The sequence below is a fragment of the Hyla sarda genome (assembly GCF_029499605.1).
Source record: "Hyla sarda isolate aHylSar1 chromosome 1 unlocalized genomic scaffold, aHylSar1.hap1 SUPER_1_unloc_20, whole genome shotgun sequence".
Classification (NCBI taxonomy): domain Eukaryota; kingdom Metazoa; phylum Chordata; class Amphibia; order Anura; family Hylidae; genus Hyla; species Hyla sarda.
Window position 1 is genome coordinate 95,258 of NW_026607582.1, and position 18,627 is coordinate 113,884.

The 18,627-nt window shown below is 42.0% G+C and overlaps 1 protein-coding gene across 1 annotated transcript; it reads left to right on the forward strand.

The window, feature by feature from the left end:
- The first annotated feature begins 1,949 nt into the window (after positions 1 to 1,949).
- On the forward strand, positions 1,950 to 3,130 carry LOC130298095 (uncharacterized). The gene is made up of 4 exons (XM_056550986.1): positions 1,950 to 2,072; positions 2,156 to 2,220; positions 2,376 to 2,897; positions 3,050 to 3,130. The coding sequence occupies exons 1-4, from the start codon at positions 1,985 to 1,987 to the stop codon at positions 3,128 to 3,130; spliced, it is 756 nt and encodes a 251-aa protein (XP_056406961.1). The 5' UTR covers positions 1,950 to 1,984.
- The last annotated feature ends 15,497 nt before the right edge of the window (positions 3,131 to 18,627 follow it).

Genomic DNA, 18,627 nt, shown 5'->3' on the forward strand with positions numbered 1-18,627 from the left:
ACTGCTGGGACATTATACAGTAATGGAGGGGTCTGGTGATAACTGGAGAGGTGACACTGCTGGGACATTATACAGTAATGGGGGGGTCTGGTGATGACTGGAGAGGTGACACTGCTGGGACATTATACAGTAATGGAGGGGTCTGGTGATGATTGGAGAGGTGACACTGCTGGTACATTATACAGTAATGGAGGGGTCTGGTGCTGACTGGAGAGGTGACACTGCTGGGACATTATACAGTAATGGAGGGGTCTGGTGATGACTGGAGAGGTGAGACTGCTGGGACATTATACAGTAATGGAGGGGTCTGGTGATGACTGGAGAGGTGACACTGCTGGGACATTATACAGTAATGGAGGGGTCTGGTGATGATTGGAGAGGTGACACTGCTGGGACATTATACAGTAATGGAGGGTCTGGTGATGACTGGAGAGGTGACACTGCTGGGACATTATACAGTAATGGAGGGGTCTGGTGATGACTGGAGAGGTGACACTGCTGGGACATTATACAGTAATGGAGGGGTCTGGTGATGACTGGAGAGGTGACACTTCTGGGACATTATACAGTAATGGAGGGGTCTGGTGATGACTGGAGAGGTGACACTGCTGGGACATTATACAGTAATGGAGGGGTCTGGTGATGACTGGAGAGGTGACCCTGCTGGGACATTATACAGTAATGGAGGGGTCTGGTGATGACTGGAGAGGTGACACTGCTGGGAATGCTGGGACATTATACAGTAATGGAGGGGTCTGGTGATGACTGGAGAGGTGACACTGCTGGGAATGCTGGGACATTATACAGTAATGGAGGGGTCTGGTGATGACTGGAGAGGTGACACTGCTGGGACATTATACAGTAATGGAGGGGTCTGGTGATGACTGGAGAGGTGACACTGCTGGGACATTATACAGTAATGGAGGGGTCTGGGGATGACTGGAGAGGTGACACTGCTGGGACATTATACAGTAATGGAGGGGTCTGGTGATGACTGGAGAGGTGACACTGCTGGGACATTATACAGTAATGGAGGGGTCTGGTGATGACTGGAGAGGTGACACTGCTGGGACATTATACAGTAATGGAGGGGTCTGGTGATGACTGGAGAGGTGACACTGCTGGGAATGCTGGGACATTATACAGTAATGGAGGGGTCTGGTGATGACTGGAGAGGTGACCCTGCTGGGACATTATACAGTAATGGAGGGGTCTGGTGATGACTGGAGAGGTGACACTGCTGGGACATTATACAGTAATGGAGGGGTCTGGTGATGACTGGAGAGGTGACACTGCTGGGACATTATACAGTAATGGAGGGGTCTGGTGATGACTGGAGAGGTGACACTGCTGGGAATGCTGGGACATTATACAGTAATGGAGGAGTCTGGTGATGACTGGAGAGGTGACACTGCTGGGACATTATACAGTAATGGAGGGGTCTGGTGATGACTGGAGAGGTGACACTGCTGGGACATTATACAGTAATGGAGGGGTCTGGTGATGACTGGAGAGGTGACACTGCAGGGACATTATACAGTAATGGAGGGGTCTGGTGATGACTGGAGAGGTGACACTGCTGGGAATGCTGGGACATTATACAGTAATGGAGGGGTCTGGTGATGACTGGAGAGGTGACACTGCTGGGACATTATACAGTAATGGAGGGGTCTGGTGATGACTGGAGAGGTGACACTGCTGGGAATGCTGGGACATTATACAGTAATGGAGGGGTCTGGTGATGACTGGAGAGGTGACACTGCTGGGACATTATACAGTAATGGAGGGGTCTGGTGATGACTGGAGAGGTGACACTGCTGGGACATTATACAGTAATGGAGGGGTCTGGTGATGACTGGAGAGGTGACACTGCTGGGAATGCTGGGACATTATACAGTAACACCACTGGAGGGGTCGGGGTGATGACTGTATCATTATGTGTCAGGTTCCTATAAGGTGTCAGGACGTGGCGGTCTATTTCTCCATGGAGGAGTGGGAGTATGTAGAAGGACACAAGGATCAGTACAAGGATCAGGTCATGATGGAGGATCAGCAGCCCCTCACATCACCAGGTAATAGACATGACTATATACACACGTCCTCTCATTAGTTGTATGTAAAGAATGAATTCAGTCTCTGTATGTGTTCCCTACAGTCAGATCCAGTAAGAGAACAGCACCAGAGAGGTGTCCCCGTCCTCTTCTTCCACAGGATGATCAGGTAGATGGAGATATTCCCTATGATCTGTAGAAGGGCTGTGAAGCTCTTGTGGTCAGTCCCCTCACCCTCCATGTCTCCTCATCTATAACATCCCACGTGACTCTTTCTATTGTCTGATGACTTTTATAATATTTGTTCTACATTTTATGAATTAGGGAGAAGATCGGAAGAATATTAATGCTCTAGAGGCATATGTGAGCGGTGATGAGCAGTATAAGGAGGACATTCTTACAGAGAAAGATCTGATCTATAATAATGCTACAGACATAAAGGAAGAAGATGAGACAGATGTGAGCGGTGATGAGCAGTATAAGGAAAATATTCCTAAAGAGAAAGATCTGATCCACATTAATGCTACAGAGATAAAAGAAGAAGAGACAGATGTGGGTGGTGATGAGCAGTATAAGGAGGACATTTCCACAGAGAAAGATCTGATCTATATTAATGCTCCAGACATAAAGAAAGAAAAGACAAATGTGAGTGGTGATGAGCAGTATAAGGAGGACATTCCTACAGGGAAAAATCTGATCTATATTAATGCTACAGATATAAAGGAAGAAGAAGCAGAGACAGATGTGAGCGGTGATGAGCAGTATAAGGAGGACATTCCTACAAGGAAAGATCTGATCTATATTAACGCTCCAGACATAATAGTAAAAGTAGAAGAAGAGACAGATGTGAGCCGTGATGAGCAGTATAAGGGGGACATTTCTACAAGTAACCACCCAGGTAAGTAGTGACCACTAAATATAGAGAAGGGTCACAGATTCTATTCAGTCACCGGCCAAAATAATTGTTTGTGTATTCTTTAAGCTCTGTGTCCTGTTAGTCTTTCCTACATTTAGCTAAAATGCAAACTAATATGAATCTAGAGAATAGTATAGAAAACAATGAGACATATACTAGATAACACAATACACAACATGTGAGACATATACCAGATAACACTATACACAACATGTGAGACATATACCAGATAACACTATACACAACATGGAGACATATATACTAGATAACACAATACACAACATGTGAGACATATACCAGATAACACTATACACAACATGGAGACATATACCAGATAACAGGATACACAACATGGAGACATATACCAGATAACACTATACACAACATGGAGACATATACCAGATGACACGATACACAACATGGAGACATATACCAGATAACACAATACACAACATGGAGACATATACCAGATAACACAATACACAACATGGAGACATATCCCAGATAACACAATACACAACATGGAGACATATACCAGATAACACAATATACAACATGGAGACATATACCAGATAACACGATACACAACATGGAGATATATACCGGATAACACAATACACAACATGGAGACATATACCAGATAACACAATACACAACATGGATACATATACCAGATAACACAATACACAACATGGAGACATATACCAGATAACACAATACACAACATGGAGACATATACCAGATAACACAATACACAACATGGAGACATGTACCAGATAACACAATACACAACATGGAGACATATACCGGATAACACAATACACAACATGGAGACATATACCAGATAACACGATACACAACATGGAGACATATACCAGATAACACAATATACAACATGGAGACATATACCAGATAACACAATACACAACATGGAGACATATACCAGATAACACAATACACAACATGGAGACATATACCAGATAACACAATACACAACATGGAGATATATACACCAGATAACACAATACACAACATGGAGACATATACCAGATAACAGGATACACAACATGGAGACATATCCCAGATAACACAATACACAACATGGAGACATATACCAGATAACAGGATACACAACATGGAGACATATACCAGATAACACAATACACAACATGGAGACATATACCAGATAACACAATACACAACATGGAGACATATACCAGATAACACAATACACAACATGGAGACATATACCAGATAACACAATACACAACATGGAGACATATACCAGATAACACAATACACAACATGGAGACATATCCCAGATAACACAATACACAACATGGAGACATATACCAGATAACACAATATACAACATGGAGACATATACCAGATAACACGATACACAACATGGAGACATATCCCAGATAACACAATACACAACATGGAGACATATACCAGATAACACAATATACAACATGGAGACATATACCAGATAACACGATACTCAACATGGAGACATATACCGGATAACACAATACACAACATGGAGACATGTACCAGATAACACAATACACAACATGGAGACATATACCGGATAACACAATACACAACATGGAGACATGTACCAGATAACACAATACACAAGATGGAGACATATACCGGATAACACAATACACAACATGGAGATATATACCAGATAACACAATACACAACATGGAGACATATACCAGACAACACAATACACAACATGGAGACATGTACCGGATAACACAATACACAACATGGAGACATGTACCGGATAACACAATACACAACATGGAGACATGTACCAGATAACACAATACACAACATGGAGACATATACCGGATAACACAATACACAACATGGAGATATATACCAGATAACACAATACACAACATGGAGACATATACCAGACAACACAATACACAACATGGAGACATGTACCAGATAACACAATACACAACATGGAGACATGTACCAGATAACACAATACACAACATGGAGACATATACCAGATAACACAATACACAACATGGAAACATATACCAGATAACACAATACACAACATGGAGACATATACCAGATAACACAATACACAACATGGAGACATATACCAGATAACACAATACACAACATGGAGACATATACCAGATAACACAATACACAACATGGAGACATATACCAGATAACACAATACACAACATGGAGACATATACCAGATAACACAATACACAACATGGAGACATATACCAGATAACACAATACACAACATGGAGACATATACCAGATAACACAATACACAACATGGAGACATATACCAGATAACACAATACACAACATGGAGATATATACCAGATAATACAATACACAACATGGAGACATATACCAGATAACACTATACACAACATGGAGACATATACCAGATAACACAGTACACAACATGGAGACATATACCAGATAACAGAAGGAGTCTTTGAAGGATGGGTTCTCTCTCTTCCTCCGCATTATTAACAAGCAGCAACACATTTCCCTGCTGGGCCCTGGCTATTTAATATGCTACAGTTCTGTCTGCCTCCTGTTGAGCTTCTTGTGTCTCAACCACCAACCATCTACACTCCAGGAAGGAAAGAAAGGCGACAGACATGTCATTACCACAGGACTCCTGGCTGGGAAGCCAACAGTCTACTGTATTGAACAGTTTAAGCAAAAGACAAACACAATGAAAACAACAAAGTTTTTATTTTTATTTTTTTTATTATTAATTTAATTAATCAAGTGGCTGGATAGTAGCAGTCGGCATAAACATCAGGAACAAGAACTTTACTAGTTCAAAAATACAAACCTCATTATTTGGTTGTTTTAGAACAAAAACAAAGCTTCTCTATATGAACCTAAAACAAGATCTGTAAAACCTAGAAATGGTTTATATTAATCTTGAAATGTAGTTATAGGCTTAAAGGGGTACTCCGCCCCTAGACATCTTATCCCATATCCAAAGGATAGGGGATAAGATGTCAGATCGCCGCGGTCCCGCTGCTGGGGACCCCGGGGATCGCTGCTGCGGCACCCCGCTATCATTACTGTGCACAGCGAGTTCGCTCTGTGCGTAATGACGGGCAATACAGGGGCCAGAGCATCATTACGTCTCGGCTCCGCCCCTCATGACATCACGGCCCGTCCCCTTAATGCAAGTCTATGGCAGGGGGCGTGACAACCGCCACGCCCCCTCCCCATAGACTTGTATTGACGGGCCGTGATGTCAGGAGGGGCGGAGCCGTGACGTAATGATGCTCTGGCCCCTGTACTGCCCGTCATTACGTGCAGAGCGATCTCGCTGTGCGCAGTAATGATAGCGCGGTGCCGCAGCGGCGATCCCCAGGGTCCCCAGCAGCGGGACCCCGGCAATCTGACATCTTATCCCCTATCCTTTGGATAGGAGATAAGATGTCTGGGGCGGAGTACCCCTTTAAATGCAAATCAATTGAATGTAGAGTTCTAAGGAACAGAATTGCCTCTGCCAGATCCTCTTTCATAGTTAGTAGTAGGTGCATTGTTTGTCGACTCCGACTCCAGGTACCCAAAATTTCGTCCGACTCTGACTCCTCTATACCGACTCCTCAGCACTGCTGCTCAGACAACTATTTCTGCAGACCCATCGCCACCTATAGGTTTATTGGATTTGCCCCTCTTCTCCTGGTGACTGAATCCATCACACTGCTGCTCATCTGACCACCGGCCGAGGTCGGACATCACTGAGGGCGACGATTAGCTGAGCTTTAGTTTGGTGGATTAACCAGAAGAAGGAAGAAGAGGGACACTGCGGAGGGTGGGAGCGGGATACTGGAGGCATCGGGGGAGCAGTGGGGGAGGAAAGTCTTGTTGCTGTATAATGCTGTGTAATAGGTATAATATTCTACAGTGAATACAACCTAAGGATTATGTATAAAAGTTCTCTACGAGGAATAAAAAACAAAAAATGTATTTACTATTGTGTAAAAGCCCCTCCCCTAATAAAAAGTAATATCACCCTTCTATTTCCATTTTACAAAAATAATAATAATAATAATAATAAACATATGTGGTATTCCCAAATAAGGAATTGTCCAAACTATTAAAATCTAATGTTTTGATGCCCTAGAGTCAACAGCCTAATCTTAAAAAAAAAAAAAAGCCAAATGCCAAAAATGGAGATTTTTGCTTACATATATAAAAAAAAAAAGGAAAAAACTCCTATCAATAGAGCGCAGATGTAATGAATCAATACAGTGCACATTTACTGCATTCATCTGTATGAGCAATAGAATGATTGCTTATACAAGTCCCATACGAGGACTAAAAATGTAAATAAACCCCCTCTAATAATAAAAATGTAAATTTTTTTGGTGTCAGCAGAGAGCACTGTGCCCGTGATGTCAGCAGAGAGCTCTGTGTTTCAAACGGAAAATAATTTCCTCTGTAGTATTCAGCAGCTAAAAAGTACAGGAAGGATTAAGATTTTTTAATAGAAGTAATTTACAAATCTGCTTAACTTTCTGGCACCAGTTGTTTAAAAAAAAAAAAAAAAGTTTTTCACCGGAGTACCCCTTTAACCCCTTAACGACGCAGGACGTATATTTACGTCCTGCGCCGGCTCCCGCGATATGAAGCGGGATCGCGCCGCGATCCTGCATCATATCGCATCGGTCCCGGCGCTAATCAACGGCCGGGACCCGCGGCTAATACCACACATCGCCGATCGCGGCGATGTGCGGTATTAACCCTTTAGAAGCGGCGGTCAAAGCTGACCGCCGCTTCTAAAGTGAAAGTGAAAGTGACCCGGCTGCTCAGTCGGGCTGTTCGGGACCGCCGCGGTGAAATCGCGGCGTCCCGAACAGCTGATCGGACACCGGGAGGGCTCTTACCTGCCTCCCCGGTGTCCGATCGACGAATGACTGCTCCGTGGCTGAGATCCAGGCAGGAGCAGTCAAGCGCCGATAATGCTGATCACAGGCATGTTAATACACGCCAGTGATCAGCATAGGAGATCAGTGTGTGCAGTGTTATAGGTCCCTATGGGACCTATAACACTGCAAAAAAAATGTAAAAAAAAAAGTGTTAATAAAGGTCATTTAACCCCTTCCCTAATAAAAGTTTGAATCACCCCCCTTTTCCCATAAAAAAAATAAAACAGTGTAAAAAAAATAAACATATGTGGTATCGCCGCGTGCGTAAATGTCCGAACTATAAAAATATATCATTAATTAAGCCGTACGGTCAATGGCGTACACGCAAAAAAAATTCCAAAGTCCAAAAAAGCGTATTTTGGTCACTTTTTATATCATTAAAAAATGAATAAAAAGTGATCAAAAAGTCCGATCAAAACAAAAATCATACCGATAAAAACTTCAGATCACGGCGCAAAAAATGAGTCCTCATACCACCCCATACGTGGAAAAATAAAGTTATAGGGGTCAGAAGATGACATTTTTAAACGTATAAATTTTCCTGCATGTAGTAATGATTTTTTCCAGAAGTGCGACAAAATCAAACCTATATAAGTAGGGGATCATTTTATCCGTATGGACCTACAGAATAATGATAAGGTGTAATTTTTACCGAAATATGCACTGCGTAGAAACGGAAGCCCCCAAAATTTACAAAATGGCGTTTTTTTTTCGATTTTGTCGCACAATGATTTTTTTTTCCGTTTCGCCGTACATTTTTGGGTAAAATGACTAATTTCACTGCAAAGTAGAATTGGCGACGCAAAAAATAAGCCATAATATGGATTTTTAGGTGGAAAATTGAAAGGGTTATGATTTTTAAAAGGTAAGGAGGAAAAAACGAAAGTGCAAAAACGGAAAAACCCTGAGTCCTTAAGGGGTTAACCCCTTCAGGACGGAGCCCATTTTGGCCTTAAGGACCGGAGGGTTTTTTGCACATCTGACCACTGTCACTTTAAACATTAATAACTCTGGAATGCTTTTAGTTATCATTCTGATTCCGAGATTGTTTTTTCGTGACATATTCTACTTTAACATAGTGGTAAATTTTTGTCGATACTTGCATCCTTTCTTGGTGAAAAATCCGTAAATTTGATGAAAAATTTGAAAATTTAGCATTTTTCTAACTTTGAAGCTTTCTGCTTGTAAGGAAAATGGATATTACGAATACATTTTTTTTTGGTTCACATATACAATATGTCTACTTTATGTTTGCATCATAAAATTGACGTGTTTTTACTTTTGGAAGACACCAGAGGGCTTCAAAGTTCAGCAGCAATTTTCCGATTTTTCACAAAATTTTCAAACTCACTATTTTTCAGGGACCAGTTCAGGTTTGAAGTGGATTTGAAGGGTCTTCATATTAGAAATACCCCATAAATGACCCCATTATAAAAACTACACCCCCCAAAGTATTCAAAATGACATTCAGTCCGCGTTTTAACCCTTTAGGTGTTTCACACGAATAGCAGCAAAGTGAAGGAGAAAATTCACAATCTTCATTTTTTACACTCACATGTTCTTGTAGACCCAATTTTTGAATTTTTACAAGGGGTAAAAGGACAAAATTTTTACTTGTATTTGTAGCCCAATTTCTCTCGAGTAAGGACATACCTCATATGTCTATGTAAAGTGTTCGGCGGGCGCAGTAGAGGGCTCAGAAGCGAAGGAGCGACAAGGGGATTTTGGAGAGTACGTTTTTCTGAAATGGTTTTTGGGGGGCATGTTACCTTTAGGAAGCCCTTATGGTGCCAGAACAGCAAAAAAAAAACACATGGCATACCATTTTGGAAACTAGACCCCTCGAGGAATGTAACATGGGATAAAGTGAACCTTAATACCCCACAGGTGTTTCACGACTTTTGCAAATGTAAAAAAAAAATAAAAAATTTTACCTAAAATGCTTGTTTTCCCAAAAAAATTTTATTTTTAAAAAGGGTAATAGCAGAAAATACCCCTAAAAATTTGAAGCCCAATTTCTCCCGATTCAGAAAACACCCCATATGGGGGTGAAAAGTGCTCTGCTGGCGCACTACAGGTCTCATAAGAGAAGGAGTCACATTTGGCTTTTTGAACGCAAATTTTGCTCTGGGGGCATGCCGCATTTAGGAAGCCCCTATGGTGCCAGGATAGCAAAAAAAAAACACATGGCATACCATTTTGGAAACTAGACCCCTCGGGGAACGTAACAAGGGGTTAAGTGAACCTTTATACCCCACAGGTGTTTCACGACTTTTGCATATGTAAAAAAAAATATTATTTTTTACCTAAAATGCTTGTTTTCCCAAAAATTTAACATTTTTAAAAAGGGTAAAAGCAGAAAATACCCCCCAAAATTTGTAACACAATTTCTCCCGAGTACGGCGATACCCCATATGTGACCCTAAACTGTTGCCTTGAAATACGACAGGGCTCCAAAGTGAGAGCGCCATGCGCATTTGAGGCCTAAATTAGGGATTGCATAGGGGTGGACATAGGGGTATTCTATGCCAGTGATTCCCAAACAGGGTGCCTCCAGCTGTTGCAAAACTCCCAGCATGCCTGGACAGTCAACGGCTGTCCGACAATACTGGGAGTTGTTTTGCAACAGCTGGAGGCTCCGTTCTGGAAACAGTGGCGTACCAGACGTTTTTCATTTTTATTGGGGAGGGGAGGGGGGCTGTGTAGGGGTATGTGTATATGTAGTGTTTTTTACTTTTTATTTTATTTTTTGTGGTAGTGTAGTGTAGTGTTTTTAGGGTACAGTCGCACGGGCGGGGGTTCACAGTAGTTTCTCGCTGGCAATTTGAGCTGCAGCAGAAAGTTTGCGGCAGCTCAAATTTGCAGCCAGATACTTACTGTAATCCTCCGCCCATGTGAGTGTACCCTGTACGTTCACATTGGGGGGGGGACATCCAGCTGTTGCATAACTACAACTCCCAGCATGCCCGTTGGCTGTCGGTGACTGCTGAGAGTTGCAGTTTTGCAACAACTGTAGGCACACTGGTTATGTATCACTGAGTTTGTGACCTAACTCAGTGTTTCACAACCAGTGTGCCTCCAGCTGTTGCAAAACTACAACTCCCAGCATGTACGGTGCATGGTGTACGGTGACTGCTGAGTGTTGTAGTTTGCAACAGTTGGAGGCACACCGGTCGTGAAACACTGAGTTAGGTAAAAAAAAACTCTGAGTTTCACAACCAGTGTGCCTTCAGCTGTTGCAAAACTACAACTCTCAGCAGTCACCGACAGCCAACAGGCATGCTGGGAGTTGTAGTTATGCAACCAGCAGATGCACCACTACAACTCCCAGCATGCACTTTAGCTGTTTGTGCAAGCTGGGAGTTGTAGTTAGACAACAGCTGAAGGTACACTTTTCCATAGAAAGAATGTGCCTCCAGCTGTTGCAAAACCATAAGTCCCAGCATGCCCATAAGGGAATGCTGGGAGTTGTGGTGGTCTGCCTCCTGCTGTTGCATAACTACAGCTCCCAGCATGCCCTTTTTGCATGCTGGGAGCTGTTGCTAAGCAACAGCAGGAGGCTGTCACTCACCTCCAACGATCCAGACGCTGCAGGTCAGTCCCGCCGCCGCAGCTGCTCCTGGGGCCCCGATCCCAACAGGGGCGCCGGGGATCGGGGTCCCCAGCACCGGGGGTCGTCTTCCCGCACCCGCTCACGTCCTCCAGAAGAGGGGCGGAGCGGGTGCGGGAGTGACACCCGCAGCAGGCGCCCTGATTGGTCGGCCGGTAATCCGGCCGACGAATCAGGGCGATCGTGAGGTGGCACCAGTGCCACCTCACCCCTGCAGGCTCTGGCTGTTCGGGGCCGTCAGAGACGGCCCCGAACAGCCAGTAATTCCGGGTCACCGGAGACCCGATTGACCCGGAATCGCCGCAGATCGCTGGACTGAATTGTCCAGCGATCTGCGGCGATCGCCGACATGGGGGGGCATAATGACCCCCCCTGGGCGATATGCCGGGATGCCTGCTGAACGATTTCAGCAGGCATCCGGCTCCGGTCCCCAACCGGCTAGCGGTGGGGGCCGGAATTCCCACGGGCGTATGGATACGCCCTGCGTCCTTAAGGACTCGGGATGCAGGGCGTATCCATACGCCCTATGTCCTGAAGAGGTTAATGTAGGGTGGCATTACAATGCAAGATCGGTCCTACAAAAGCAAGCTCCCAAATGGCTCTGTACATGGGAAAATAAGAGTTATGGTTATGAGGAGGAAAAAAGAAAATTCAAGTTTAAATTTTCTAGGTTATTAAAGGGTTAATACTGATAATAAAATCTGTGTTATTCTCTGCAGATTCTTGTACCAGGAGATCAGAGGAGAATCTTATATCTTCAGATTATAAAGCAGATGATGATATCACACAAGATACATATGAAGAACATTCCATTATCCCAGATACACCCTCAGCCCTTCACAGCCAAGATCTGTCATCTCATCCTTATATACAGGTCCTGTCTTCTCAGTCATCACAGGATGTTCAGCAAAATAAAAGCCACAGAAGGGGTGTTGGACATCAACGAGCTCATACAGGAAAGAAAACATATTCATGCTCAGAATGTGGGAAATATTTTACATTTAAATCAGTTCTTGTACATCAAAGAACTCAGACAGGAGAGAAGCCATTTTCGTGTTCAGAATGTGAAAAAAATTTTAAGCGGAAATCACATCTTGTTCAACATGAAAGAACTCACACAGGGGAAAAAACATATTCATGCTCAGAATGTGGGAAATATTTTACATTTAAATCAGTTCTTGTACATCAAAGAACTCAGACAGGAGAGAAGCCATTTTCATGTTCAGAATGTGGGAAATGTTTTGCTCAGAAATCAATTCTTGTTCAACATCAAAGAACTCACACAGGGGAGAAGCCATTTTCATGTTCAGAATGTGGGAAATGTTTTACTCAGCAATCAAGTCTTGTTTATCATGAACGAATTCACACAGGAAAGAAGCCATTTTCATGTGTAGAATGTGAGAAATGTTTTACTAAGAAATCATATCTTGTTGTTCATCAAAGAACTCACACAGGAGAGAAGCCATTTTCATGTTCAGAATGTAAAAAATGTTTTAATCGGAAATCACATCTTGTTCAACATCAAAGAACTCACACAGGGGAAAAAACATTTTCATGTTCAGAATGTGGAAAATGTTGTACTAAGAAATCAGATCTTATAACACATCAAAGAACTCACACAGGGGAGAAGCCATTTTCATGTTCAGAATGTGGGAAATGTTTTACTCAGCAATCAAGTCTTGTTAATCATGAACGAATTCACACAGGAGAGAAGCCATATTCATGTGTAGAATGTGAGAAATGTTTTACTAAGAAATCATATCTTGTTGTACATCAAAGAACTCACACAGGAGAAAAACCATTTTCCTGTTCAGAATGTGGAAAATGTTTTGCTCAGAAATCAGATATGGTTAAACATCAAAGAACTCACACAGGGGTGAAGCCCTTTTCATGTGCAGAATGTGCGAAATGTTTTACTGATCAAACAAGTCTTATTCAACATCAAAGAAATCACACAGGAGAGAAGCCATTTTCATGTGTAGAATGTGAGAAATGTTTTATTTGTATTTCAAATCTTCGTAAACATCAGAAAACTCACACAGGGGAGAAGCCATTTTCATGTTCATAATGTGGGAAATGTTTTATTTGTATTTCAAATCTTCTTAAACATCAGAAAACACACACAGGGGAGAAGCCATATTCATAATGTGGGAAATGTTTTATTTAGAAATCAACACCTATTAGACATTTAAGAATTCACAGAGGGGAGAAGCCAATTGAGAGCAATAAATGATGCAGATAACACATCTATATATTATCCATGTACATAGGATATCTGACATTTATACATATATCATATACTGCATCTCCAAACTTGTTACCAATTGTTAATAAAAGTTTTCTTTTAGGACGTAGTCACCGATCCAGCGATGTCATCACTAGAGTTTACATGGTAGGAGAAGAGTGTGATATATGGTCAGGGGTGTGAAAATTTAATTAAAAAATCTACTTGTCCATGGGACTAAAACGGAGCAAAATCTACTTGTCCCTCCTGAGGATCCACTTGTCCGGCCAATTATCGCTTTTACCCTCTCGTTCTTTCCTCCTCACCCGATAATAACCATAACTACCTACTATAATGATACCTTTTAATTTTTCAAGAACATTCTCCGAACCAAATATATATATAAATATACGAGCTTTTGCCCGCGGCTTCGCTCTCGTTAAATTTGGGGTAACATGGATCTACTTTTTACGACCCTATAGTAAGGAGGCCGCTCTGGGTAAAGTCTACGGGCATCCGAACAACCCGAATTCTACCAAACATTACGTCTGCTGTTCCATGGAATTGAAGATCGACATCCTTCGAGGACTTCTACCGAGTCTGCACGCAGGGGAACCCGCCTTCTCCCGCTGCTTATATACTGTCCGGGTGCAGCGCGTGCATGGCGCATTCAACCTAATCTTAATTCATACAAACTTTTAACCCCCGTTTCACCCCTTCAGGGGTAGAATTTTAGAAAACGTTAAAACACGTGTTTCTTTATCTCTAATTGTTAGCCCAAAAACAAAGTTTCATGCTTCAAAAATGACGGACTTCCATACAAACTTTCAACCCCTTTTTTTTTTTAAATCAACTGGTGCCAGAACGTTAAACAGATTTGTAAATCACTTCTATTAAAAAAAATCTTAATCCTTCCAGTACTTTTTAGGGGCTGTATACTAAAGAGAAATCTAAAAAAGAAATGCATTTCCTCTGATGTCATGAGCACAGTACTCTCTACTGACCTCTGCTGTCCAGAGCAGCATATGTTTGCTATGGTGATTTTCTCCTGCTCTTGAGAGTTCCTAAAATGGACAGCACAGGTCAGCAGAGAGCACTGTGGTCATGACATCAGAGCAAATGCATTTCTTTTGTGGATTTATCTTTAGTATACAGCCCCTAAAAGGTACTGGAAGGATTAAGATTTTTTAATAGAAGTAATTTACAAATCTGTCTAACTTTCTAGCACCAGTTGATTTAAAAAAAAAAAATTCTGCGGGAGTACCCCTTTAACCCCTTAAGGACCAGGCCATTTTTTGAACATCTGACCACTTTCACTTTAAGCATTAATAACTCTTGAATGCTTTTACCTTTCATTCTGATTCCGAGATTGTTTTTTTCGTGACATATTCTACTTTATGATATCCGTGAAGAGAAGTGAAAATATCGGCACTCACCAGTGTGGCTGCTTTATTGAGACATACTCACATGCGGGGTACAGAAGAGAGGGGAGTGGGGGGACAAGTGGTGGCGACCGAGCTCTAGTTTCGCACACTTGGTGTGCTTCGTCCGGCCATGACCCATACTGCCTGTGACTGCCTTATATACAAGTGGACCTAGTGCTTCACCTATCACGCACCTGAACATCTCTCACATGATCAGGTGACATGGTAGGGGGGAGGTGTGTTAAAAGCAAAGATAGTTAGAAGCATGCTGAGAGCTCCGTTTAGTCGTTTAACCCTATGTTGCCTGTGGCATTAGTTTTAATGATCCATAGCGTCTCCACTCGTAATAATTTCGATTCTATTCGTTCATACTTATTACATGACACTTTTTCTAAGCCTACAAAGCGCAGTACATCAGGGTTATTATTATGGGCTTCTCTAACGTGGGCCCGCAGACGGGACGCTCCTGGCTTTCCAGCGCGTATGGTATAAAAATGTTCCCTAATACGCATCTGGAGCTGGCGTTTCGTCTGGCCTATGTAGAAGAAGCCACAGGGACATATTATAGCATAGACAACATTATTCGTGCGGCAGGTGATTAACTCTTTAATAGTATGAAAGACTGCTCCTAGCCTTACGTGTTTAGTTTCCCAGCAATATCTGCATTGGTTGCAGTTTTTACACTGGTAGATACCTTTAGGTGTGATGTCACTTAGACAGGTTTCTTTTTTCGCTGATGTATTGCTACTCTTAGATTTATTTCTCAATTTATCTCCTATGGTGAGGTTCTTTCTGTATGTTATACGTGGTTTGTTTTCTGCTCTTTTTTTCAAATCCTCATCGGCTTCCAATAGAAACCAGTTTCTACGTATAGCTCGCTCTATCACTGGATTCATAGGAGTGTTTTGGAATACGAAGGTGAATCTTTCTTTTAGATTTTCCAACTTATTAAGTGGATTTTTATTTTTAAGTAGATCTTCCCTCTTAGTTATCTCTGCTTTATTTCTACCATAATTTATTACATCCTCAGGATAGTTGCGTTTTTTTAACCTTGTTACTAACTCATTAGCCTGTGTTACATAAGTCTCATTTTTCGTTTCAATAATTTTTATTAAGGTTTTATCGAACATACAAGTATCAAACCAAAAGAAAGGTTACAAGCAGTTTCTCTAAAGTATCACGTCAGTATTACATCAAAAGAATATTGAACATTAAACAGTCAACCTGTTGAACGCAGGTACATCACCTCGGTGCTGAGATGTTTATACATGCAAAGCATATACGACATATATGACATAAATGACATAATTGACACATGTATCTCCCATGTCTCCTGGAACTTCTCCTTAACATCGAGACAGCATTAAATCTGCCCATAGGACATTAGATAGATGTCAAAGAACGCAGCGACCACAATTTCCATATATCTATAGTACGCGTATCTAAATCACCTCCATGTTGTACAAGTAGTGTTTCGTACCTACACGCCAAGTCCACTGCCGCCACCATCTCTTTTATATCTGGAGGTTCTATCTCCTTCCAATGTCTTGTAATTATCAATTTAGCTATTGTGAGGATCTTGCAAGTTAAAGCTCGCATCTCCAGCTGTATCTCATGTACTCCTATCAGAAGCAAGGCTAATTTGGGAGAAAGATTAGGAAACAATGGATATATGTTTTTAAGGATCAACTCAACATTATTCCAATATGTATGTATCTTCGGGCAGAACCACAAAATATGTGACAATGTCCCCCTCTGTCCACAATTCCTCCAACACAGTGGTGACGCATCATGGTACATGGCGTGCAGGCGTACAGGGGGAAAATACCAACATAATCGCGTTTTAGTCACTGCTTCAATTTGTGATAAGCTTTTTAACGACTTATAGATCCATTTGGATGACTGTTCCCAGTCTACGTGTGAAATATCACATGCAAGTTCTCTAGACCACCTAAGGTATGGCTTATCTTGAAACGGTTCAGTAACAGAATCTAATAATTTGTAGATTGGTTTAAGTCCTTTATAGTGTAATTGGAACAGTCTAAATAAGTCAGTGGAGTATTTCCAACCAGATTTGTTGTGTGATTGAAGCAAATGTCTGACCTGTAAATATTTATAGAAGTCCGATTTGGGCAAATTATATGTGGAGCTTAGGTATCTAAATTGATGTAAATGATCATCTTGGAGTATAGAGGATATAGCTACTAAACCATTATCTACCCAATTTAGGAGATATAAGTCAGGTATGACATAAGAAACAATGTGGATTGGGGAATGTGGGGGTGGGGAGGTGTGCGTTTGGGACGACCCCCTATGAGCCATCTGCCAGCATTCTAGCCCTGCGAATGTTAACGGAGACGCCCCCTGGGTCAGTTTTTGGTCCCATATGTGTAGATAAAGGAGAGTTTTCACCTCCACCAGGCCACTGAGGATCAATTCTATGTTGACCCAAGGTGTTTCCACAGCTCCAGCCCAGTAAAATTTTAATTGAGATATAAGTGTAGCCACGTAGTATCTGTGCAGGTCAGGAAGGTCCAGCCCTCCTCTCTGTCTATCCCTCATTAATAGTTTATTAGAAACTCTAGGTTTCTTATGTTTCCAGATGTAAGTGGAAAGTGAAGATTGTGCTTGTTGAAAAAATGATCTTGGAAGTTGTATGGGCAATGTTCTATATAAGTACAGCAATTTCGGAAGTAAGAGCATCTTAAATGCTGCAATTCGTCCCATCCATGATGCTTCATATCTCCCTATTTTCTCTAGCTCATTCTTCAGGGAATGTAAAAATGGCACATAGTTACAAGAATATAGCTTTGAAAAGGAGGTAGGTATTTTAAGTCCTAGGTACGTAATATTGTCTGTTTGCCAGTCAAGGGGGTGTGTTCTAGCTAGACAGTCTCGCAATTGTTGGGTCATGTGAATAGGCAACACTTGTGATTTTTGCATATTCAGTTTATAATATGAAAGTGATCCAAACTGCTGAATTAAGTATAAAATTCTTGGTAAAGAGGTCTCTGGGTCTGTTATGGTGAGGATTACATCATCCGCATATAAAGAAATCAAGTGTTCACTATTTCCAATTTTAATACCTCTAACCTCTCCATCTTCCCTCAAGGCCTGTGCCAGGGGCTCCATACATAGAACGAAAATTAGCGGGGACAGCGGACATCCCTGACGGGTGCCGTTGGTTATCAAGAACTCCCGAGAAAGAGACCCATTAGTGAATACTCTCGCATTCGGGAGAGTGTACAATGCTTTAATAGCTTGAAAGATCGTCCCCACTCTCTCCAGTACCGAGAAGGCGAACGACCAGTTAATTCGGTCGAACGCCTTCTCGGCATCAAGCGACAGAAAGAGCGCTGGCTCCCCCCTGTTTTCGGTTATATGAAGAAGGTTCAATACTCTCCGAGTGTTGTCGCATGCCTGACGTTTTTGCACAAA